Below are 23904 nucleotides of genomic sequence, written 5' to 3' on the forward strand. Positions count from 1 at the left end.
GAACTCACAGAAGTACTTGTGTGTACTGAATTCAACACAAAGAAATGACTGAAAACAGAAGACAAACTCAGTTAAAAATTATTGGGAGAGAAAATCTTATTTCGAACTCACAGAAGTACTTGTGTGTACTGAATTCAACACTACTGAATTCAACAAAAAATGTTTTGTTTTTAATCAACAACCCCAAAGTAGTAGCCTCTTTTGAAATACTAAAACAACTGTTGACCAGTTAGGTTCGATCTTCCAATCTACAACTGAGCTGTTTACTATACACTTATATTTATACTGCCTTTGTTTGTTTACATCTGCTATAACTGTACATTTTCTTTTTCTTCACTCAACATTATTCATATTTTTGTGCATACACATATATGGTTATTTTTTATTCTAAAAGAGAGAGTTTATTCAGAATGAGAAAAGAAATAACGACAAACTAAAAAGTTTTAGAAATTGATAAGCACCATAAAGTCCAGAAAAAGCAATAGTTCAGTTAGCTGCCTAACACAATACTATAATATCTTCCCCCATGTGTGGCTGCATATTCTTTAATTGCTTTTTTTTTCTTTTGAAGCATAATTGACATACAATATTATATTTATTTCAGGTATACCACACTTAGTGAGATTCAATATTTATACACATTATGGAGTGTAGAAATCACAAGAAATGCAGTTATCATCTGTCACTATACAAAGCTGTTTATACCATATTATCAACTATATTCCCTGTGTTGTATCTTATATCCCCATGGCTTATTTATTTTACAACTGGAAGATTATACTTTAAAAAAAAAGATTTTATTTATTTATTCATGAGAGACAGAGAGAGAGGGAGAGAGAGAAAGGCAGAGACATAGGCAGAGGGAGAAACAGGCTCCTCGCAGGGAGCCTAATGTGGGACTTGATCCCTGGACTCCGGGATCACGCCCTCCGCCGAAGACAGACACTCAACCGCTGAGTCAACCAGGTGTCCCAAGATTAAACTTTCTTTTTAATTTATTTTTAGAATTTTTAAAAAGATTTTATTTATTTATTCATGATAGACACAGAGAGAGATAGAGAGAGGCAGAGACACAGGCAGAGGGAGAAGCAGGCTCCATGCCAGGAGCCCGATGCAGGACTTGATCCCGGGTCTCCAGGATCACGCCCTGGGCCAAAGGCAGGCGCTAAACTGCCGAGCCACCCAGGGATCCCCCAAGATTATACTTTCATATAACAATACATTTTACAAATAGAAGATTAGAAAAATAATTCTGTCATTCCTCTAGCATGCTTGATCAAAATTTATCTTTATTAATAATAGATTACAAAGGTTTCTTTCAGCATATCTCAAATCATTTTAATAATGAGTAAATTTTCAGGGAGTATTGCCAAATTTAGGAATAACTGATTTTTTAAAAAATCTGAAAGGTATATACTTTGGTCTTTATGTTTGATGGTAATGCTGCTATATCTAACTCTAGATGATCTATAGTCTACACTAGAACTAAGAAGTTTATATGAGCCCATACCATGAAGATTGTTTAAAACTAGGGCATGGGGCACCTGGGTGGCTCAGCTGAGTGTCCAACTCTTATCTTGGCTCAGGTCTTGATCCCAGAGTTCAAGCCATGCGACATGCTCCATCCTAAGCATGGAGCCCACTTAAAAAAATAAACAAACAACCTCTTGCCCCCCAGAAAAACTAGGGCAGAAAGGAAATAGCCTGTATCCATTCCCTGGCTGAGACCAGTGCATCCACCCAGTTGGGTTGAGATGCTGTGCCTAAGATCAACCATGTTCCTCAACTTATGCCTATAATGAAGCCAAGATTTCATAGCCTTGCCCTAATTCAGCTCTATGACTCCTGGGCAACTTGACTGCCCTACTCAGAAGTGTGTACATTTTTCCCTCTCCTTGACTTGACTGTCTAGTAAGTCTCTAGACTAAGACTCTAGTCTAAGAGTCTCTAGACTCTTAGCAGAATCCCTTTTGAGAGTTTATGGTAAATGCAAATCCTCACTTGATTTGAATGAGCCCCATGTTCTCTAGCCTGCTCTAGCTATTTCTAGTACTACTTTAGCTATATCCAGTTATCCTAAGTTCTGATCCTAATCTTCCAGCTCAGCATTACCATGGATGTTCAAAAACCCGCACAGAAAATAATCTCCACATTGCCATTTATAATTAACATTACACTAAAGTAGTAAGTTTGTTCTCTTCTCCAGAAGAATGATGAGATGAATATTTAGAATATTTAAAAGCACATATCTGTCTGTGCAGCAAAGGAAATAACCAACCTATGGAATGGTTGAACCTATGGAATGGGAGAAAACATATGCAAACACATATCAATGAGGGATTAATATCTAGAATATATTGAGGACTTCTACAAATCAATAACAAAAAAAATCAATCCATTTTAAAAATGGGCAAAGAACTTGAACAGACATTTCTCTAAAGAAAATATACAAATGGCCAACAAGTATATGAAAAGATGCTCATCATCACAAAATATTGGGGAAATGCAAATCAAAATCGCAATAGAATATCACTTCATACCCAGTAGATGGCCACTATCAGAAAACTAGAAAATAACAATTGTTGGCAAGGATGTGGAGAAATTAGAATACTTATACCTTATACAATGTGGGATTATAAAATGGTGGAGTTCTTATGGAAAATAGTGTAGAGGTCCCTTAAAAAATTAAAAATAGAATTACTATGATTCAACAATCCCACTTCTGGGTATATATCCAAAAGAATTGAAAATAGGACCTCAAGGAAGCATTTACATACTCATGTCCATTACAGTGCTATTCACAACATCCATATCTAGAAGCAACCTAAATATCTATTGATAGATGAAAGGATAAAGAAAATGTGGTATATACACACAATGGGTATTATTTAGTGTTACAAAAGAAAGAAATCTTGCCATTTACTACAACACAAATAAACATTGAGGACATATATTAAGTGAAATAAGCCAATCACAAAGACAAATACTGAATGATTACACTTCTATGACATATCTAAAGTAATCAAACTCATAGAAACAGAAAGTAGTATGTGGTTGCCAGGGACCGCGGAGTGAGGGGGCAGGAGAAATAGGGGGAATTGTTCAATGGGTATAGTTTCAGGAAAGCAAGATGAAAATGTTCTAGATATCCGCTGTACAACAGAGTATATATAGTTAGTACTATACTGTACACTTAAAAATTGTTAAAAGGGTAATTTATGTCATATGTTTTTTACCATTAAAAATAAAAAGCACATAGGGGCATCTAGGTGGCTCAGTTGGTTCAGCAACCAACTCTTGATTTTGGCTCAGGTCGTGATCTCAGGGTCAGGAGAGTAAGCCCCATGTCTGGCTTTGGACTCAGCAAGAAGTCTGCTTAGATTCTCTCCATCCCCCCTCCCTCTGCCCCTACTACCACTCACACATGCACGCACACTTTCTCTCTTTCTCCGATAAACAAATAAATCTTAAAAAATAAATAAAAGCACATGCCTTGGCTTTATTCCATATCTTCCAGTCAAGCAACAGCTCCTCTAGCAGTTTAACATCTTGGATTATAGCATTAGACTCTACATCCAACTTAAACTCTCCATTCTCATTGACATGAATAATATCTTCATCACAGCAACCTTCAAGAAGTGTCTATGGAAAATTAGCATTAATACAGGATGCGTTAATAATTGATTAATCCAAAAATTCAGCAGAAACGTTAAGCTTTCAATCTTAGCAGTCATTACATTAAATTCAAAGGAAAATTAGTGATAATTCAACATTTCACAAAGTATCCTTAATTTGTTTTGCAAAACAATTCAAATTAGAAAAATACAAACTTCCAAATATTTGTAAATGACTATTCAGTAATATAGGTGAAATAAACATTTTATTTTTTATTTTTATTTATTTTTATATTCTTATTTTTTAAGTTCAATGAATATGTTAGACTTTAAACACTTTTTCCAAAGAGTACTAAAGATTCATGCCATAAATGTAAGGATCTTAATAGTTTAAGGAGTTGGGGATTGAAGGGACGGATGGAGACATAGTCTTTTGCCTTATTACTAGTACCCTCAGAGACAAATAGTTTCACAACATTACCAAATGCTCTTAGTTAGAAATTTTAAATATATGATGATAGCTGGATCAAAATAAAAACTAATACAGCTTTGGAAAACTAACTCTCTTGCAGCATTACGTACTGGAAGTGCCATAGTAGTAGGTGTCAAGAGAACTGAGTTATCTTCCATAAGGGGGAGCTGAGGCAAAAAAACAGTGTCTCTGTGGGTCTTAATCTCATCAATCTATGGAATGAGGGGCCAGCTCTAAGACACAGCTCCAGTTTATCCAGATCCAAAATTTTTTTCTTACTCTTCTAAAATGCTTTAAACAAGAAAAAAATGTAATTATGTAAATGATGAAGAAAACCAGAAGTGTTTAATACACAACAGTGTATCAAATATACACTGTTGAGTTTCCTTCGTTTTCTTCAGGAATAACTGAAACATAAAAGTTTATTGTTGGAAGACTAGTGAAGAAAGAAGTATCATTGCATATGAAACTGTAAGAATAAATATAATGAGGACATACCTTCAAAATATGAAAGCCAACAATGCATTTTTGTTTAATCAACACCTGATGAATCATAGAAAGTCCATTACAATTTTCTAATTCATGTATTCTCTGTTGGTTGTATTTAGTTAATGAGAGTATAACTCTCAGTGCTAATGCTTGGGTTTCTTCACAGCTACTGAGTTCCACAACCTAAAAAAAAATATTTTTTAATTTATTAAAAAAATTAACATGTATGATTATTGACTATTATATAACATCAGTCTATCAGTTTTATTTGAAAACCATTTTTTTTGCTCACACTTTGCCTGTCATTATTTAAGCATTATAAACAAAAATGAAAGACATAAATCCCATGATCCTTAGTCTCTTAAATATACTATAAATGAACTGAAATAACATTTAAAACTGTATAAGTCAGTAGCATTTCTTTAGTGATCTGAAATGCCAGCAAAATGCCTCAGGTTTTTTATTAGTCCATCAACAAATCAGCTCTACATTACATGCTGTGGAAGATAGCAAAGAAGTAAAAGACATGATACTTGCCCCCAATGGGGCCTACTATCTAGTCAAAAGATAAGCTTTATGTATGAAAACCATAGATTTGCCCTGTACTTCAATTAAACCAATGCTTTCTGACCATTGCTATATATGAGAAACATACACCTTATTATCATGATTACAGACAAAAAGGAATGAGATATGAGTGTCATAAGGGCACAGAAACTATTTCTGACTCTACTTTGCTTAGGTTAGGGAAGCCCAAATGGAGAGAAGATGGTCTGGAAAGACAGCAAAACACTAGAAAGTAGGAATGGCAGGTAGCCGGGAGCAAGAGACTGCAGAAGGTTAAGGGTTTATTTTTATTTTTTTTAAAGATTTTATTTATTTATTCATGAGAGACACACACAGAGAGGCAGAGACATAGGCGGAGGGAGAAACAGGATCCCCATGGGGAGCCCAAAATGGGACTCATCCCAGGACCCCAGGGTCATGACCTGAGCCAAAGGCAAACACTCAATCACTGAGCCACCCAGATGTCATAGGGTAAGGGTCTAAAGCTAGAAGTTCCCCGTACAGCTAGGAGGTTGCAGGTTGCCTATTTGACTGTATGGTAGAGATTCAGATCAAAATGCAGGCTTTGTATGCAAGGTTTTTAAGGAGACCAAATTTTATTTTTGTAGGGGAGGAGGAAAAATAGTGAAGAAAGTTTATAAGTTTTAAGCATGACAACATACTTTAGAAGTCTTATTGGCAAGATCCTAAATGTTGGCAAAATAAAATATTAATCATTTTCTCTAGGATCTAGTCACTGTGTAATAGTAATCATAACAAAATTACATTCAGTAACAAAATGTATATTTTGAAATTATACAAAGCTATAACAGTTGATTACAAAATGTTGATAAGGAGTTAGACAAAGAGCTTTTAATTTTAAAATACTATGGGAAAATTAACTAGATATTGGATGCAAAAAAAAATTGAAAAAGGAAGAAGAAAAGAGAAAAACAGCTTAGAGTATGGCAAATCAATGCTGACAAAATATTTATAAGAACAGTAATGGTAGTATCAGACACTGATGCACCCCTTGCTGCAAAATCAATCAAAAGTGGTCGTCCAATTGAAGAAAGCAAGTCAGTTAGGAAGACTGAAAATTTGAGAATGCTGCAGAAATTACACTTAGGAATAAAATTCTGAGGATGAAAGAAGACCAAGGCTGTTTTAATTAAACAAGGATATGGGCCTTGAGGAAGGAGGGATGATTAGTACATTTGTATTCCCTATTTAGGATTTCAGCAATCCCTGTAAATAGTATATACTTATTGATTGTCAATGTCAGGCAAGTTATTGTCCCTGCTCTAAGACGACTAAGTAGAACAGATAATTAAACAGTTATTTCTAATACAGTACTCATAACAGTCAAACAATATTTCTCCTTCTCTTTTAGAAAAACTTCAAATAGGGGTGCCTGGGTGGCTCAGTCAGTTAAGTGTCTGCCTCTGGCTTGGGTCATGGTCCCAGGGTCCTGGGATAGAGCCCCAGGTCCTGCTCCCTGCTCAGCGGGGAGTCTTCTTCTCCCTCTGCTCTTCCTCCCATTCATCCTCTCTCAAATAAATATAAAATAAACATTAAGGAAAAAACCTTCAAACAGGGGTGCCTGTGTGGCTCAGTCGGTTGAGCATTTGGCTTTAGCTCAAGTCATGATCTCAGGGTTCTGGGATTGGCCCCAGGTGGAGCTCCTCACTGAGCAGAAAGTCAGCTTGTCCCTCTGCCCTCCTCCTGCTCATTCTCTCTCTCTCTCAAATAAAATAAAGAAAATATTTTTTAAAAATGACTTCAAACAAACTCAAATTATTTTTTGTACTTATTTGCGGACTCTTGTTTTTTTCCATGTATCTGTAAGCTTGGGAAAAACAAGTTTCACAACCATTATTTTAAAAACTACATTACTAAGGCTCCTGAGTGATGCAGTCAGTTTAAGTGTCTAACTCTTGGTTTTGGCTCAGGTCATGGTCTCAGGGTTATGAGATGGAGCCCTGTGTCAGACTCTATGCTCAGCAAGGAGTCTAAGATTCTCTCTCCTTCTCCCTCTGCCCCTCCCCCCCACTCTTTCTCTTTCAAATGAATATTAAAAAAAAAGAAGAATATATTCCTTGTCTATGGCCATACCACCTTGAACATGCTCAATCTTGTTCAAAGAACACCTTTCTTCTTTTCATTACTATAACATGTAATTTTTCTTATTGACAATTTAAATCTTGTACATTGAATGACTGATTTAAAGGTAATACCTACCCAATGTGGCACTTGAACTCATGACCCCAAGATCAAGAGTTGCACACTCTACTCACTGAGTCAGCCAGGCACCCCATTAAATCTTGTGCATTTAATATTTAATTGTTCTAATTACATTTCTGGATAATAGAAAACTTCCAAAATCTCCACAATTAAAAGAATTTTCACCGTTTGTGGCAGAGAACTTAATGACAACCTAAACAACATGTGATTTTTTTTTCTTAAAAGTTTATGATAATTGAGGTATAAATGGTTTTGGAATTAAAAAAAAAACACTGAAATTTATCAGTATTAAAGAAGTAGTTTCTCTTCAGGTAAAACTATAGTCAGTGATTCTTACCCTAGCAAAGAGAAAAACAAATATACCAGTTCCACCAATCTCGTGCAGAATGCCTTGAATAGTTTTACATTCAGTAGGCCGTAGATTCTTTAGATGATGAGGTTCTAACAAGATGCTCTGAACTTCTTTGGAGCTGAAGGGTCTTTGAGAGAGTTGGGTTTTCATCTGACCTTTAAGTCTAATAACTGGCTCATAGATGGTATACTGAGCAGGACAGTTAGTTGTATATACAACTGAAAGACTTTCCTGAAACACAAATATTTTCCTTTAGTCACTAAATAAAATTTAAAAAGTAAGTTATCAACCAGCAAATATATATCTCAAACTGAAAAGGTGCCGAACAATTTTTTTTTGACAGACACTACACTAAACAAGGATGAACATGAGAGGCAAGGTGGCAAAGATCCATTTCAATTAGCAGTGACCAATAGTATAAACTTTGTCAAGGCTGAGAAAGATTCCGGCTTTAATCATTTTAGAATAAACATGAAATTATACTTACTTTTGCTACTAAGAACAGCTGAGTCTCATACCACATTCATTACATACCAGGCTTTGTTGCTTGCACTTACAAATATTAACCAATCATTACAACCTTATGAGATAGGAACTCTGGGTCAATGCATTCAAAATTTTTGCTTTAAATTTGTTCACAGGCTGGCTACTCATTTAAGAGTGACTGTGAGCCAGATCTTTCTACTAGAATAAAATCCCAGGCTATCATCATTCCTAACTAAAACAAAGGAATTTTCAATATTTCTCCCCACAGAGAGTAGTTTCCATCAGGTTCTAACTTTAGGTGAGTTGCTCAGGCTTAGGAAAATCATGTACTGTGTCAGTGTCTTCTCATAGAAACTGTGGGAGCTCTGATCATTTTCAACCATGATGATATTAAAAGTTTCACCTAGACATCATGTAGTATATTTGCATACCAACTAGCATGACTACACAGTCTATTGTATATGATTATGCTGGGCAAAACAAAAACTTAAACCTGCAATAGTTTTCATCAGAAAGCTGACAAAATCTATGTAAGACAATCTTATGTAAGACAATCCCACCTGACACCAGTGCCTTGCCAGACTTTAGCTCATGACCTCATAATCCCCAAGTTACTAAATCAGGCTTTAAAAATTTGCTTTCTAGAGTTTTCACATCAAACCCTTAGAATTTTCATTTGTGATAATTTATGTTAAATTTTGCAACTTATATAACCTATATTTTTTTCAAGCAAAATAAAAGTATTAGGGAAATTTTATGTATGTGTAAAAACAAATGATTAACCAAAACCTAGAGTTAAAATTATTATTTGAACAAACACTAGTTGTGTGAACTCCCTGGTCTCCCTAAAGCATGGATTCTCAGTGTGTGGTCCTGAACCAGCAGCATCAGCATCATCTAGTATTTGTTAAAAATGCAAATTCCAGGGCCACACTTCAGACCCTACTGAATCCAAAACACTGGCCCAGCAATTTGTTTTAATAAGTCCTCTGGGTGATTCTGATGCACGCTCAGGTTTGAGAAACATTTCCCTAAAGCATGTTTTCTCAATGGTAAGACATTTAGGGTGGGATAATTCTTTGCTGCATAATACTGCCCTTGTAGTATGGAACACTTAGCACCTCTGGCCACCACTCAATCATAGTAGATGGCCCAAATGCCTTCAATCCTCATTTTTAAATACTTTCTAGGGAGAAAAAGATCATATATGCACAGTGTCAGATCATTAGCTAAATTCCATAGGTATCTATTCTCTATCCACTTTATAGATATATATTTAACACCATTTAAGACTTGTGTTTTACAAAATATCTATGCTAGAATTTCTCCTTTCCCTTAATCAAATGTTACAGCTTTAAAGTATAATTTAAAAAAATATGAAATACACATCTCATTAACAACAACAGCAAAATACATTCCAAACCAATAGTTTCCTTCAAGTAAAAACTATCTCTGACATAAAACTGTACCTCTTATAAGAAGCAAGAGAAGGAGGAACACAGTTTCATGGCCAGATCTACCAGTTTTTAGTAGATCTTCTAAGATTATGAAGGCTTAGCATTCTAGTTGCTATAATGAAAAATATCCACCACAAGTTCCTAAATTATATTCTAGAACAAAATATTACAATATTGTATAAAAAACAGTCTGAGAGTCTCATATAAGCAGAGTTAGCAATATTTTGAAAGCCAATTCCTGACTGTTACTGATATTAAGCAAATATTCTAAAATCTGAATATATGTAATTAAGACCAATATTATAAGTAAAAGTTAGTATTCACTTATAAATATGGAAATGAAATATAATGAGCAATATTGTTTAGGCTAACATATGTTATATTTTCACTGTATCATAAACATTTTTCTTAAATGATCAGGAGATGTAAACTAAACCAATACTTAGTATAGAAATATAGTTCTAAGGAAAAGGGGATGAAAATTTGAAACCTGAAAAAAATTTGAGTATTTAAATTTTTTAAAGAAAAAACTGAGTTTTAAGGAACAAAAATGTTGAGAAAGAAAGAAGAGAAACTTTAGAAATTTAATTGATAGCTAATTACATATTTAATGAACATCTATTATCAGTTACTATAAAGTTAAAAATCATAAAATGAAAACTTACAATTAAGAGGCCAATGTCCACTTCTTTCTTGGTCATAAAAAGTTCTCTTATTTGTTCACATTGCAAAATTTCTTTATTAATATATTTGGAGTAGTCATTCACAGGCTTGCCATATCTGCATGGCATTATAGATGTGTGGTTGGGTCCACAAGCATATAGATAAAAGGCCTCTTGTGAATCAATCTTAGCTCCTGAATAGCAGAAAAATAAGCTTACTTATTTAGATCACTCCAGTCAGAATGTTTTAAGACTTTACATTTATTTATTTGAGAGTACGAACTGGGGAAGAAGCAGCTGGGGGAGAAGCAGACTCCGTGCTAAGCAGTAAGCCCGATGCTGTGATGTTGATCGATCCCAGGATCATAACCTGAGCTGAAGGTTGATGCTTAACTAACTGAGCCATCCAGACACCCAAGCAGAATTTTTCATAAAAAGCAAGAAATCAAAACTTAATTTATTTTGCCAGATTCTTTTATCTCAATAAAATTGATAAAGCCTCAAATTCCAATCTGGTTTCATTAGCAAATAACCTATGCCAACTATGGATGGAAAATGAATATACAAAGTTAACTGTGAAGCTTGTGATAAAATAAAATCAAAATTTCTATTTGTTCCTTAAATAGAAAACAGCTATTTTGGTTTTGTTCTGCCTTTTTTTTTTTTTAAGTAAATGGAAACTATAATCAGTAAATTTTTTTCTTTTCTTTTTTTTTTAGTAAATTTCTTTTTAAAATAAATGCGAATTGATGTCTCTATTCCTTCCATCCATCTATATATTCAATAAGCACTGCCTGAATGTTACTATGTGTCAGGTTTAGTGATATATATATATATATATATTTTTAAACATATTTTCCCTAAAATTTATTATTTTTATAGAATACCCTAAAAGTTTAAGAGAGACAACCATTCTAGTTTACTTGTCATAATACTGCATTTTCCAGGATTATAAAATAAAATTGATTTAATATACGCTTTCTTTTTGGAGGAGAGGGGTTGGGGTATGACGTACATCCCTACATTAAATGTATATATCAATTGTAAGAAACATCTCCAATATAAAAATGTTAAAATATTTTAAAAGTGCATCCTAGTATCTAAGTAGTATAGTACTTACTTAAGTGAAGGAAGAGGGGTTAATATCTTATCCTGGATAATTTACTAGTTTAATAACTTGTTATCTGAATGAAAAATTTAGAAGTTCTTCAAAGGAGAAAAATATACCATTAAAGAGGAGTAAATTTCCCAGGTCCCATTTTCCAGCCAACTGTAAAAACTCTTCTTGGGATGATAAACAATGGCCAATCATGCAAAATGTTTTATTGCTATCAGATGACAGACTTGTTCTTCTTGGAAGCACAAAATCCAAAGAAACATCAGGCTTCCTGCATTAAAAACAAAGTTAAATCACTTATTTCAGTGACTTAGAGTATTTCAAAAGTATGAATGTTTAATAATGGGAAATTCTTGAACAGTCTTGGTTTGGTATCACAGAGCTGGTGATGGGAATTATTCTATTAGTTCAGAAAGTGATAAAGATAGTATCAAATTTAAATCAAAGGAATAATATATTTGTCCTTGGTCACTTGCTCATTGCTCTATTAACAAAAGAAATCATTACTTTGTACCAAATGGCAAAAAAAAAAAAAAAAAAATCCTTCAAATGTTTTCTCAAAGAGAGACACACATGACAAGAGGACTTCATTATCTAGTTAGAAGTACAGTATGCTAAGTTCTATCCCTATTTGGTGAATATTTTAAGCTCCATAGTAAGATAATTAAGGTAACTTATAAAGGTAAAGTTTATAAATAAGATAGAATATGCTGACATGGTTAGCTCTTAATGAGAAATTCTACATTGGTATATCTATTTAAAATCTCTTCCCTAAGGCTTTCTGTTTCATATTTAACATATAAATTTCTTTTAAAGAAATATTTTCTGATAAAGATATGAGACTTTTTAAAATTGAGTTATAACTGATATACATTAGAGTAAGATCATTTCTATTACCTGCATCTTTCTTGAACCAAATATATGGCCATGACTGAAGCACTACTGCCACCTATTGGCAGTATGACTTAATATAGTTTTTAAGGGTAAAGAATGCTTTACAAGATGAATTTGATAAATATTAAATAGCTACTATGTGCCATGTATTTCTACCAGATTTGTGTGCTCATCATTAAATAACAACATAAACTATTAATAATTTTTTTAAGTGTCATTATGTATTATTAAAAACATTCTCTCGAAATGTGTTATAGAAATTATTCTATTAGTTCAGAAAGTGATAAAGATAGTACCAAATTTTAATCAAAGGAATAATGTATTTGTCCTTGGTCACTTGCTCATTGTTCTATTAACAAATGAAATCATTACTTTGTACCAAATGGTAAAAATAAATTCCTTCAAAGTAATGTAGAAATACGTGAATTCAGTGGCTATGCTCACTAACTGTCTACAATGAACAATCTAAACTCTCACTCTGAACAAGTCTAATAGTTTATGACTCCTATAGCTGTCAGGTGGTCTGATTCAGAAAAAAAAAGCTGTGGGGCAATAAATCTTCAGGTTCTAAAACATGGGTTGTATCTGGGTTCAAGTTTCCAGTGTATTCCATTCTTGTGACATGACTTTACCCCACTTTGGGTCTCAACTTTCTCATATGTAAAATAGAGAAAACAATATGCCTACTTCCTAGTGTTATCAGGCGGACCAAATGAGGTAATCTGTGTAAGGTGTTGAATACAGTGTCGGGCACATGTTGAGAGCTCAAGAAATGCGAAAAGAGTCCAAGAGAAAGAGGTTCACTATTCCAGCCCTATCCCCAACTCCAACGGATCTCACTCAAGGTTCTGAAAAAAATTTACTAATTGGCTGTCTCAGAAAATATTTTATTTGGAATATAGAAGCTTCAATGGCATATTTCCATGTATTTTAAAAATGAATTCACAAAAACTGAAGTCTTGATTTTTTCCCCAAAGCCTGTTCTTTCCTGTGGCAGATACCAGGGACTGACTACTCCAGGTCATTCACAGACCTCATCTCCTCTGCCTTCCTCTAGCATTGAGGCTGGACAGCTGGAAGCCATTAACTTGATAGCCTCCCTTTCAGCAATGACCCAGCACACAGCCTTCCCTCGTTTTCACAAGCCTTTCCTCCCCTCTGTTCAGAGCATGCTCCATCTCCCCTTGAGGTCTCATAAATAATCCTTGCCCAAAGAGGCCTTTCCTGATCCACCTCTTAAGTAGAAAACCAGTTATTTTCTGTCTAGGGATCTGTTTTATCTCCACAATATCTGTCATAATTTGTATATATTCATTTAACTGTTTGCTTGTTGCTGCTTCCCCATTAGACTGTGAGTTCCAAAAAGGCATGGAACTTGAGTCTTGAGTCTTGTTTACCATTTCCCTCAGGCCCACTATGGCACATGGTGGGTACACAGTAATTCCTCAATATAGATTTAATGGATGAACAAATGAATGACTAAAAATAGGTTCATCTATGCTAAGGCACATATTGTTTCTGTGGTCTAATCTAATTCAAGGGATATTTGAGAGAATTAGGAAGTAATGTTTATAATGCACCTAGCAAAAGATCTTTAACATAACAGGTATGCAATATTTTATAGTCCATTCCTTACATTCTAGATGTCTCATCTTGAAATTCAAAACTTGCCTATCAGGTAGCTTTACCATATCCATTCGTTTTTCTTTCTCATTCAACTTAGGATCTCTCTCTTCGAGCCAGCTTGATCCCATTCCATGCTATACCAGTTTCCAATTCTGTATCCGCTTTCATGTTATTTCATTCATAAAATACTTCCCAACTCTTACAAATCCAAGATAGCCCTCTTGGGGTTAAATTTTACATTAAGATATTCCAGAAAATATTTCTTATTAACTTGACCCACAATTCTCCTGGTTGGTAAACATCACACAGTGTTATACCTGAATCTATCACCTGGTACATTTCTAGGACCCTATCTCAATCTATCACCTGACACACTGGGTTATATTTTTCTCTAGTCATTCTAACTTCTTTTGAAATCTGACTTAATTTAGGTATTAGCCTTAAAAAAATTAGGTATTAGCCCATTTAGTCAATTAATTGAAATAATTTCTTGTGGATTCATCTTATAAATGCATAGACATGAAGGACCAAATTATAGGTTCTGTTCCTTGATCTAACATATATTCTACATAAATGTCTAAATGTCCAGATTTCTGCATGTTCCCTCAAACCCAAATGTTAATTTTCAATAGTTACTAGTATGAGAAATTAATTTTGTGTTAAAGTGATAAATAGGAAAAAATATCCAACTCTGACACAGATTCTTGCATTAACATAAAGGACATTTTATCTATAGTTTTCTGTAACATATTTCAGAAGCTATGACAGACTAAACTTAAAAATGTAACTGAAGTTAGTGTTTACTAAAAATGTTTCAAACCTCTGCCCAGAAATCCATATGGAGATTTTCCCATGGTTATTCTTCTTCCCTTGGGACTGCTGTAAGTAGGTAAAGACTAAATGCTGCCATTTGCTTGGGACGAAAATATTCTCCTGTGATTCAACCTGTGCCAGTAAAACAGCTTTCATATCATCATTTGAATCCATGCACATACTATAAAAAAAGAGAAAAAGTATAGGCTGAAAATATGAAATTTCTGATCTCAGCATTTAATAAATGTATAACAACAATAATTCTAGATATTTAAATGAAATTAAAAAGCAGTTCTTTTAAACTAACCTGAAAAGTCAGTAGGTCTTTGTTTTATACCATAAAATATGCTTAGTTATTTTCTTATAGTATTTACCTCAATTTATGAGATGATGCTCATTTGCTGGTGCTAATAATTTAGGCATTAATTTTCAAAATTCAATTTGCAAAAAAACCCTTGATTGTTACTATTTCTACAGTCATTGCTCTTTTAGACATTAAAATGTAATAATTGGTTCATACAAAAATTAATACATGTTGTACATAAATGTCTAAATGCCAGGATGTACTAGAGGTCTATCCCACTTGGAAGGACTACTGAGAGAATTAAGATAGGATGTATATAAAGTACCAAGTAACATTTACAACAAAAAGCATGTATCACCTAAATAACATATTTTGGTTTAAAGTTTTATAAAAATAGTATCATACTATTCATACTCAATACAAGTAAAAGATTTGTATCTACACTAGTTAACAAAGGAGGTAGGAAAAAAAGACAAGATTGTAAGAACTGAAGTTGATCAGATAATGCCTATTAAATACATAATCTGCAGGGAAAACAGCTGTCTGATAATAACATCTTAAGGTAATTGCAATCTAACAGAATACTTCCATAGATAATACCTCAGCAAGTATTTGGTCTAAAATCTGAGAATTAACAATCTACTTTAGAGTTCAGTTACAGATTTTTGGAATTTATTTATTTATTTATTTATTTATTTATTTATTTATTTATGATAGACATAGAGAAAGAGAGAGAGGCAGAGACACAGGCAGAGGGACAAGCAGGCTCCATGCTGGGAGCCCGACGCGGGACTCAATCTCGGGTCTCCAGGACCACGCCCTGGGCCAAAGTCAGGAGCCGAACTGATGAGCCACCCAGGGATCCCCTGTATCTTCTTTTTAAATACTATTTTTATGATTTGCTGTAGTGATCTTTATTAGCAGATTTCACATTAATGTTTCACATAGATTATTTAAATACATGATCTATTCATGGGCAGTTGAGGATAATCAATACCGAAAGATAAAAGTGCCATTGTGGGGATCAGCCCACACTTGGATCATCAGCGCTTTGGATCCCAATGAAATCATGTGAATACATCCTTCTTCTATGAGCCTTTCACCAGGATTTGTGTACTCTGCACATTCTGGTCTGTTGTTTTCTATGGTAAAAAGATGTTAGAATAATCAGTAAAGCAGTTGATAAAAACCAAGTAGAAAAGTGAATTTAAAAGAACACAAAGTGTGGTTGTTCATTTGTAGTAAATTATTTACCTGGATGTCAGAACCTGACCTGTTTCAAACAATATTCCCAAAGTTCTGATGTTAACTCCAAAAAAGCCCCAGGAGTGAAAACAGTAATTGAATGCATTAGAAGTTTTATTAAAGTTTCAAAATACATGATAACTGAGGGCTAATTGGGGGAATGAACAGACTGCTGTGATGTCACTGCAGTGACCTATTACAATCTGTGCCACAATTCTTTTATTGATTGGATTGGGTCACTCTGACATTATGGACCCCAGCCCAGGGAGCACACATTGTCACATGCACTACTCCAATCATCCTTATAATTATTACAATAGCATGATTTTTAAAAATTTATTTTAGAAAAATTGTGGTGTTTAAATATATTCCTGTGTAGGCTCCGTGATGAGTCATCTTTGAATATAATTGCTAAGTGAGTCTAAAACTCTAAAATGTTTCTCTAAGGTGTGCTAAGGAAATGCTATATGCTTTGGACTGTCTGGTTATTCATCCTGACTTGGTTTCTTATCCAGCTAATTCTAGCACCATCTAAGTATGTATAGTGAACTGAATCCTCAAGCCACCCACACTTCCTGCTACTATGCTGCGTGACTTTACGTAAAGCTATGTTAATGAAGATGCACCAAAATGCACATCTGAGGGCTCAGACTTTCTGAGAAGACGAACACGATCAGTTATTAGGCAGCATATATATTTGTTGCCATTTTTCAACAGTTATAAACCCTATCAATTTTTCAGAATACACCTCCTAAACAACTGTAGTCTTTAAAAGGAAGAGTTAAATTCATTATTTGGGGAACTGTTGCAAAAGATAATGATATGTATAGAGAATTCATGGCTGATATGACACTAATGTTTCTATGTCAAAACTGACTTTGCACAAATAAAAGACTAGAACAAAAAGCATGTGTACGCAGGTGCTATTAGGTAGGAATACGACAAATATTTCTTAATTTAATGTGCATAACAATCTTATGAGGTAAATTTTATTGTCTCCATTTAGAGGGTGATAGAATTGAGGTGCTGAGAGGTTCAAGAACTTGCTTAATGTCACAAAGTTGGTTTAGTGGCAAAGGATGCATTATCACTATAATATTTTCTTCATCGTTCCCTTCATAATTTTGGGATATATACTATTTTTTAAATGTTCTTTTTAAATATTTATGTAGGGTCCTCTTTCTAAAATACATGTTTTCTAACATATTTTTATAATAAAAATTTTAAAAACTTCCCAATACTGACTTTTCTCAGGTTACTATGTATACTTATTTCATTTTATTAGAGCCTGTTTACATTGTGATCACCCCCACTTAAATACAAGAAAGCAGTCTGTACTGTTTATAGTGTAGTGGTGGCATTTGAGCTCTGGAATTAAATATAGGTGAATTTAAATCCCTTTCCATCACTTACCAGCTATATAAGTTGGTCATGCTGTATAGTTTCATCTACAAATATGGACAGTATGAGCACTTACCTTACTGAGTAGTTGTGAGGGTTAAAAACATATGTAGAAAGAGTAGAGCAAAGTGATGCCCATAGAGAGAGCACTCAATGCACATGAGACAGCATCATCAACAGGATCACATATGTGTTGCTTTGGGGCTATCAATTCTTAGATGGCAAAATTCAATTCATAAAAGAAAATGCTATAACTACCTCATTTCAAAAAAAGTTTGACTTTCTAGGCTAACCCACAAAAGTACCTAATATGCTATGCTGAGAACATGGAAATGCGTCTGGAGGAGTGGATCCAGAGCTCTACCTGTGGATATCAGGTGACATTTCCTACTCTTTGGTCTTGAGAGTGTCATTAAGGTCTTTCCTTTCTATCTGTGTGAGTCAGTGGTGGAGAACCTGCCCTGAAGGCATAGTGCTCTGTAGCAGGGTGCCAGTGGGGCATGTAAGCTCTGTGCAATTAAGAGCTCCTGAAGCCAGGACCTCCCAATAACCAAAAACCCCTAACCGTCTGTCTCCTCTAGTCATTTCATTCACCCCATGGCCTCTATTAATTAGCCCTGTATTACTTCTCACCATGATAACCTGCTTTTTAGCAAACAGGTTCTTCCTGCCCTCATCATATGAGGAATGAGGCACAGCTTAATGGAAGCATAAAAGTGATCATAGAAGGCACTGGAATGGGAAGGATTCTAATTCTGAAGAAAGGCTGACACATCCAGACATGCTGTGACAGGAACCAGGAGGGGGCACTGAGGTAGGATGAGGCACGAGGAGGAGAGGTGAGCTACAAGAGAGAAAGGAGATGAAGTGGGGCTCACGGGGGCTGGGGTGTAGGGAACAGGAAGATGGAAAAGTGGCCTTAGGATTGCATCTTCTCCTTCTCTAACATCAGGAATCACCCTAATCCAGTAACAGGAACAGGAAAAAGTCAGGAAATGGGGCTGGTGACCCCCAGGAAGTTGTATATGTGGTGGTCCTGCCACCATAGAACCCTCACCCCTCACCCCAAAGCAAAAAATACAAAAGAAAATGAAGTTTTCAAAGCTATCTGACAACCCAGGCTTTGGTAAGTCAGGGCCTGCCATCACTAAGGCACTTAGGGAGAAGAACATGCTCAAAGCACATGAGAATGTCACTGTATTCTTACAGCTCAACCCAAAATGGTGTCTGAAAAAAGCATAAGAGGTAATAGATAACAGGAACGTCATACCTGTTCTGTCCAAACTACTGTCCCGTAAAACTAAGGATTTATTCCTTTTCTTGATCTTCTTTCCTTTCTCCATGATGCTCTCAGCTTCCTGGATGCACTCCATGTTAAACCACAGGGAGACACTGAAGCCTTCTGACAGGTGAGGCCAGCAGTTCTGTCCCAACAAAGGCAAGTGGATCGGAGCAATGTGCCAGGAGGAAAGCAGCTGCTGCGGGAGACTCTCACTGTCCGCCTCCTTCCTGCTCCGAGAACTCCGCGCTCTTCTTAATAATCCCAGGGCCTTACTGTTTAGAATCCCAGGACACTTCTGTGATGAGACACCATTGCTTAAATTTGGAGTATGCAGTAAGGGAAAGGTTAGGTACTGTGAAGGGCTCATTATAATGTCACTTTCAATAATTTTCAGAATACCCACAAGAAGAACTTCCTAGAGAAAACGAAAAACAAATAAAATGTGACGATCATGTATGTAACATGTACAAAGTACATAATAATTTTGGAATTCAGGTTATAAACGAAGGTACAAGCTCACCCACAAACATATCAGAATTCCTAGTTATATACTTTCATATCCAACATAGCATTAAAATGCTCATAAGATATGAAATGGAGATTTTATTCTTAAAATATATAATCTCTTGTGGTTAATTTTAGATTTAGGTGGGTTTTTTTTTTTTTTTGGTACAAGCCTAAAAGTTATGAGTTGGTTTTAAGTATTAGAAATTAAATACAATAATTATACCTGGTATCATTTCTACTAAAGAAAGAGGTTTATTTTCAAGTAGGCTATAGTTACTTCTCTCAATTATTTTTAAGTGAGGGATAGAACCAGAGACCTTAAAAATTCTCCAGATTTCAAATGATATTTATAGCATGACTGGCTTCATAACATTGAGTGGCTTAACTACTTTCCAACTTATTCTACATGACTCTTCCCTAATCAAATAAATTTTCTTTCATCTGTTTTTGGAAAACCGAAATAAGAGTTTTTAGGTTTTATTCATGAATTAAAAATTTTGGGTTAAACTGAAATGCAGAACTGTAGAAAAGATAAGAGAGGAAATGAGCATTTAATTAAAGAGAAAAGTAATACCTAAGAGACAAGTAAAGTAGAAAGGAGAAACCTAGTCCAATGCCCTACACAGTGTATGCCCTATGCATAAAATAACAGCTAATGTTGATGATGATAATGAGAACTGCACTCAAGAAAAGTAAAAGAAACATTCAATATATACAGTCAGTTATCAAGTGTCTACTTTAGTGATTTTTAACCTCGTGTTCCACAGAGCTGGAATAAGGTGGTGATATGGGCAGGGCTCAGGAACATTCGGCCTTGCTTCAAAGAAAGTAGCTCTAAGCTTTTCTGTTTTATTTGCTTATGCTTCTAGTCAAGATTTGGTTATAAAAATGAGTTTCTCAGCAAAGAGTCGAAAAGTCACTAAGCTACATCAATGGAAAGAAGTGACAGAAAATACTTGAAGGGTAGATAGTAATTTTCTTAAAAAAGGATAATCCTTCAAATGGTGTAAACTACTCATAATTAAGTTCTTTAGAAATTAAAATTATTTAGCATTTCTTAAGCACAACAACTAGGGGTGGGATGAGGCAATGGGACTATAAACCCAATGATATCTGGTTAGCCAAAACAGAAGTGAAACAGTTAGGTACGTGCAAATAATAAAATGATTGAGAACTTTACACATAACAACATGGAATTGACTGCATAATAACTTCCATATTACAAGAGAGATCTTAGTGACTTCCAAATCATTTTTTAAAAATATTCTATTAGGTATCAGTGAAAACATTTTAAATTATAGTATATTTACTGTACAAGGAGATTTCTCCAGAAATATTCTCAAAAGAAGGGTTAGCTCTTCTGAACATGTTCTTGAGCTCATCAAAGATACCAAAAGATCCACCAATACCCTCTGGCATGCTAAATTAAAGAAAGATGGGGGAAAAAAATTAGAGCCAATACATAATTAAAGGTTCCAAACACACAATTTCACTGAAAGAGATTAAATACTATTATCACATCTTCAATGGATTATAAGCAATTTAATAATCCAAAAATGTGCTGAAAAAATAGCAATATGATTAAGTGCAAACAAACCCATTGACAAAAAAAAAACCTACTTTTCTTAAAGATAGTTAATTCACAGGAGAGGTATTCTTTAAAGAAGCATAAATTAATACAGTATTTGTTAAATAAGTTGACACTTATTTAGGTACCATAAAATATTCTATAACCTTCTTATCTTGAAATTGTTTAAGTTATAACTTTTAATTTCTAAATTAGATGACATAAATAAAAGTGTAAATATTAAAGATATGAAAATACTATATCATGAACAATTATTTTGAACACTTTCCTCATGCCATCATGGAGTTTAGAACTTTTTAGAATAAAATAACTAATAGTTGTAGCACACGTTATAGTGTTCAAAGTATATTTACATGCATTATCTCAGCTAATCCTCACCAAAAAAAAGTCCTACAAATGAAATATTATCTCCATTTTAGACATGACAGAAATAATCCTGATGTGCAAGCTGGGAAGAGAAGCGATGTCTCAGTACCATGTTTTGTAGAAGCAGCGAGCTGATGCAGTAGTGTAATAGGTGTATCTGGAAAGAAACTTGCAACCAGACTGTAGAACAGCATGGACTTTACCCTGTAACTAACATGAATCCATGAAAGGTTTTAGAGTAAGAACTATGAAAACTACTAAATAAAGGAAAATAATTAAGTATTCTCCTGCCTTTCCTTTACAAATTATATCTTAGAGTAACCAGAGTTGATGAGAACCAGTTTTCTTTAAGTATCCAGCTTATCCAAGAAGATGAAATGATAGTGTGTTACTGTTTTCTAAGTCCCTAGGCTATGACTATCCACGGCTCCTAGGGTACCCCAAAAAGAGATAGTCAGACATTACGTGCCTCTGATAGAGGCACAGACTCCTGCCCATAAAATATTCTGGTCAAACAATGGAACTCAAATCTGATTAGGTTTCTAGATCTTACCACCAATTAAAGGAAATAAAAGACAGAGAAGATCATGTTAAACAACCTCCCAGGGACATAATCACCAAAATTGCAGGACATGCCTCATACGAGATGACCTGGCTTCTTCAACAACAAAAACTGCAAGAGGGTGTTGTTGTGGGGCGGGAGGGGAGTAGACATCTACAGATTAAAAGACTTGAGACATATCTGCTAACTGTAATATATGAACCGAACTAGGATTCTGATAAAAAAAAATTATAAAATAAAGTGTTAGATAATCACGGGGGGTGGGTGGGGGAAGAAAGTAATATGATCAAAGTGTGTGTATGTGCTTAGACTTATTTTTTTTTTCAGTTCAAAACTAGAAGGTTCCAGTTCAAAATCAGGGAATGAAGATATATATATATATAATATATATAATATATTAATATATATTAATATATAATTATATTATATCAATTATAATTAATATATTAATATATAATAATATATATAAATATATATTTACATATATTTGCCTTTGTCTACTACTGAAAACCCACTGAACTAAAAGTACAGAATTACAAAAAGAAAGAAACTCATAAAAGTAAAAAAAAAAGTGGTGGAGTCAGTGGGCACTGGGGGCACATCAGGTTTAAAAATATTTCTTGAAGCTGGAAGGGTAGATAGATAAAAGAGAAAGCTGTAGCTTAGAATCTCTTTGAATTACAAAGTGGCTCAGAGAAGTAGAGAGCCCATCTGTCTGTCTACATTCTGGAGAGGGAGTAAGGATGGGGCTACAGATGCAGGAGTTAATAATACAAGGTCTGTCTGGAAACACCTATATCTCTCCTTGATTCTGAATTAAGAGCACAGAGAGGTCAGCTTTTACTTTTATGCCCCAACCTGATAACTCTTTAAAGAAACCCACTGAATTCCCAGGCAAAAGCTGAGATGGAGAGTAAGACATCAGGAACAGGGGTACCAGGTACACAGGTACAGTCTGCAGACAGGCCAAGTTGCTTAACCAAGGGGAAAAATATGGGCTAAAATAAAATCTGAATTCTACTGACCAAACCATGCATCCTGGCATTGGGCTACGTTGCCCAGATGAAGGGATGACTTTCTCTTGAACAGAAACACTATACACTAAGACAAGCCCTATGTGTGGAGGATATATTTTTCTAATGTACGCAAGATGCCATATAAGGTAACAGTAGCCCTAATGGCCCCCCAACAAAAATCTCTCTTTATTATAGTATTTGGGGAGCCTCTATCATCCACTGGTACATCCACACAGAGCTCTTCAACAGATTGCCCATTCAGGGAAGATGCCAAATAGAAAAGCAAATTTACAGCATTGGCTCCAACAGATTTCCTCTCTCTCTCTCTCTCTCTCTCTCTCTCTCTCTCTTAAGATTTTATTTATTTATTCATGAGAGATACACAGAGAGAGACAGGGACACAGGCAGAGAAAGAAGCAGGCTCTCCACAGGGAGCCTGATGCAGGACTCAATCTCAGGACCCCAGGATCACGACCTGAGCCCAAGACAGATGCTCAACCACTAAGCCACACAGGTGTCCCTCCAACAGCTTTCTTAAACAGAAATGGGCAAAATAGGTTCACAAAATATTTGAGAATCAGCAACATAAATAAGAAAAACCAAGATATAAAAGACAAACAAATTGATAAATTGACCTGAGAGAGAAAATAAATAACTTAGAGTAGGGAAGAGATCTTTCTAAATAATGTTAGTTACTAGATAGATAAATTTAAGAAGATATTATATCTTTATATGAATACGGAATAACCAAAAAAACAAGAAGCTCTTATATATTAAAAGATAACTGCCAAAATTAAAAATTGAACAAAAGGTTAGAATAGAATGGGAGAAATCTCCCAAAACATGACACAAAAAGACAGA

General features: G+C 34.7%; 1 protein-coding gene across 5 annotated transcripts in view; it reads right to left on the reverse strand.

Annotated features, from left to right (window-relative positions):
* Positions 1–23904, reverse strand: part of LYST (lysosomal trafficking regulator) — a 175718-nt gene that overhangs the window by 97766 nt on the left and 54048 nt on the right. For all 5 annotated transcript variants that reach the window (XM_055308713.1, XM_055308716.1, XM_055308715.1 and 2 more), the window contains exons 11-19: positions 20822–20931; positions 18993–19419; positions 16074–16218; positions 14780–14953; positions 11550–11710; positions 10326–10516; positions 7703–7948; positions 4585–4758; positions 3493–3642 (exon numbers count right to left, since the gene is read on the reverse strand). In XM_055308713.1, the coding sequence (XP_055164688.1) occupies positions 3493–3642; positions 4585–4758; positions 7703–7948; positions 10326–10516; positions 11550–11710; positions 14780–14953; positions 16074–16218; positions 18993–19419; positions 20822–20931 (1778 nt within the window). The remainder of the gene's footprint in view (positions 1–3492; positions 3643–4584; positions 4759–7702; positions 7949–10325; positions 10517–11549; positions 11711–14779; positions 14954–16073; positions 16219–18992; positions 19420–20821; positions 20932–23904) is intronic.

This window comes from Nyctereutes procyonoides, unplaced genomic scaffold, assembly GCF_905146905.1.
Source record: "Nyctereutes procyonoides isolate TBG_1078 unplaced genomic scaffold, NYPRO_anot_genome, whole genome shotgun sequence".
Taxonomy (NCBI): Eukaryota; Metazoa; Chordata; class Mammalia; order Carnivora; family Canidae; genus Nyctereutes; species Nyctereutes procyonoides.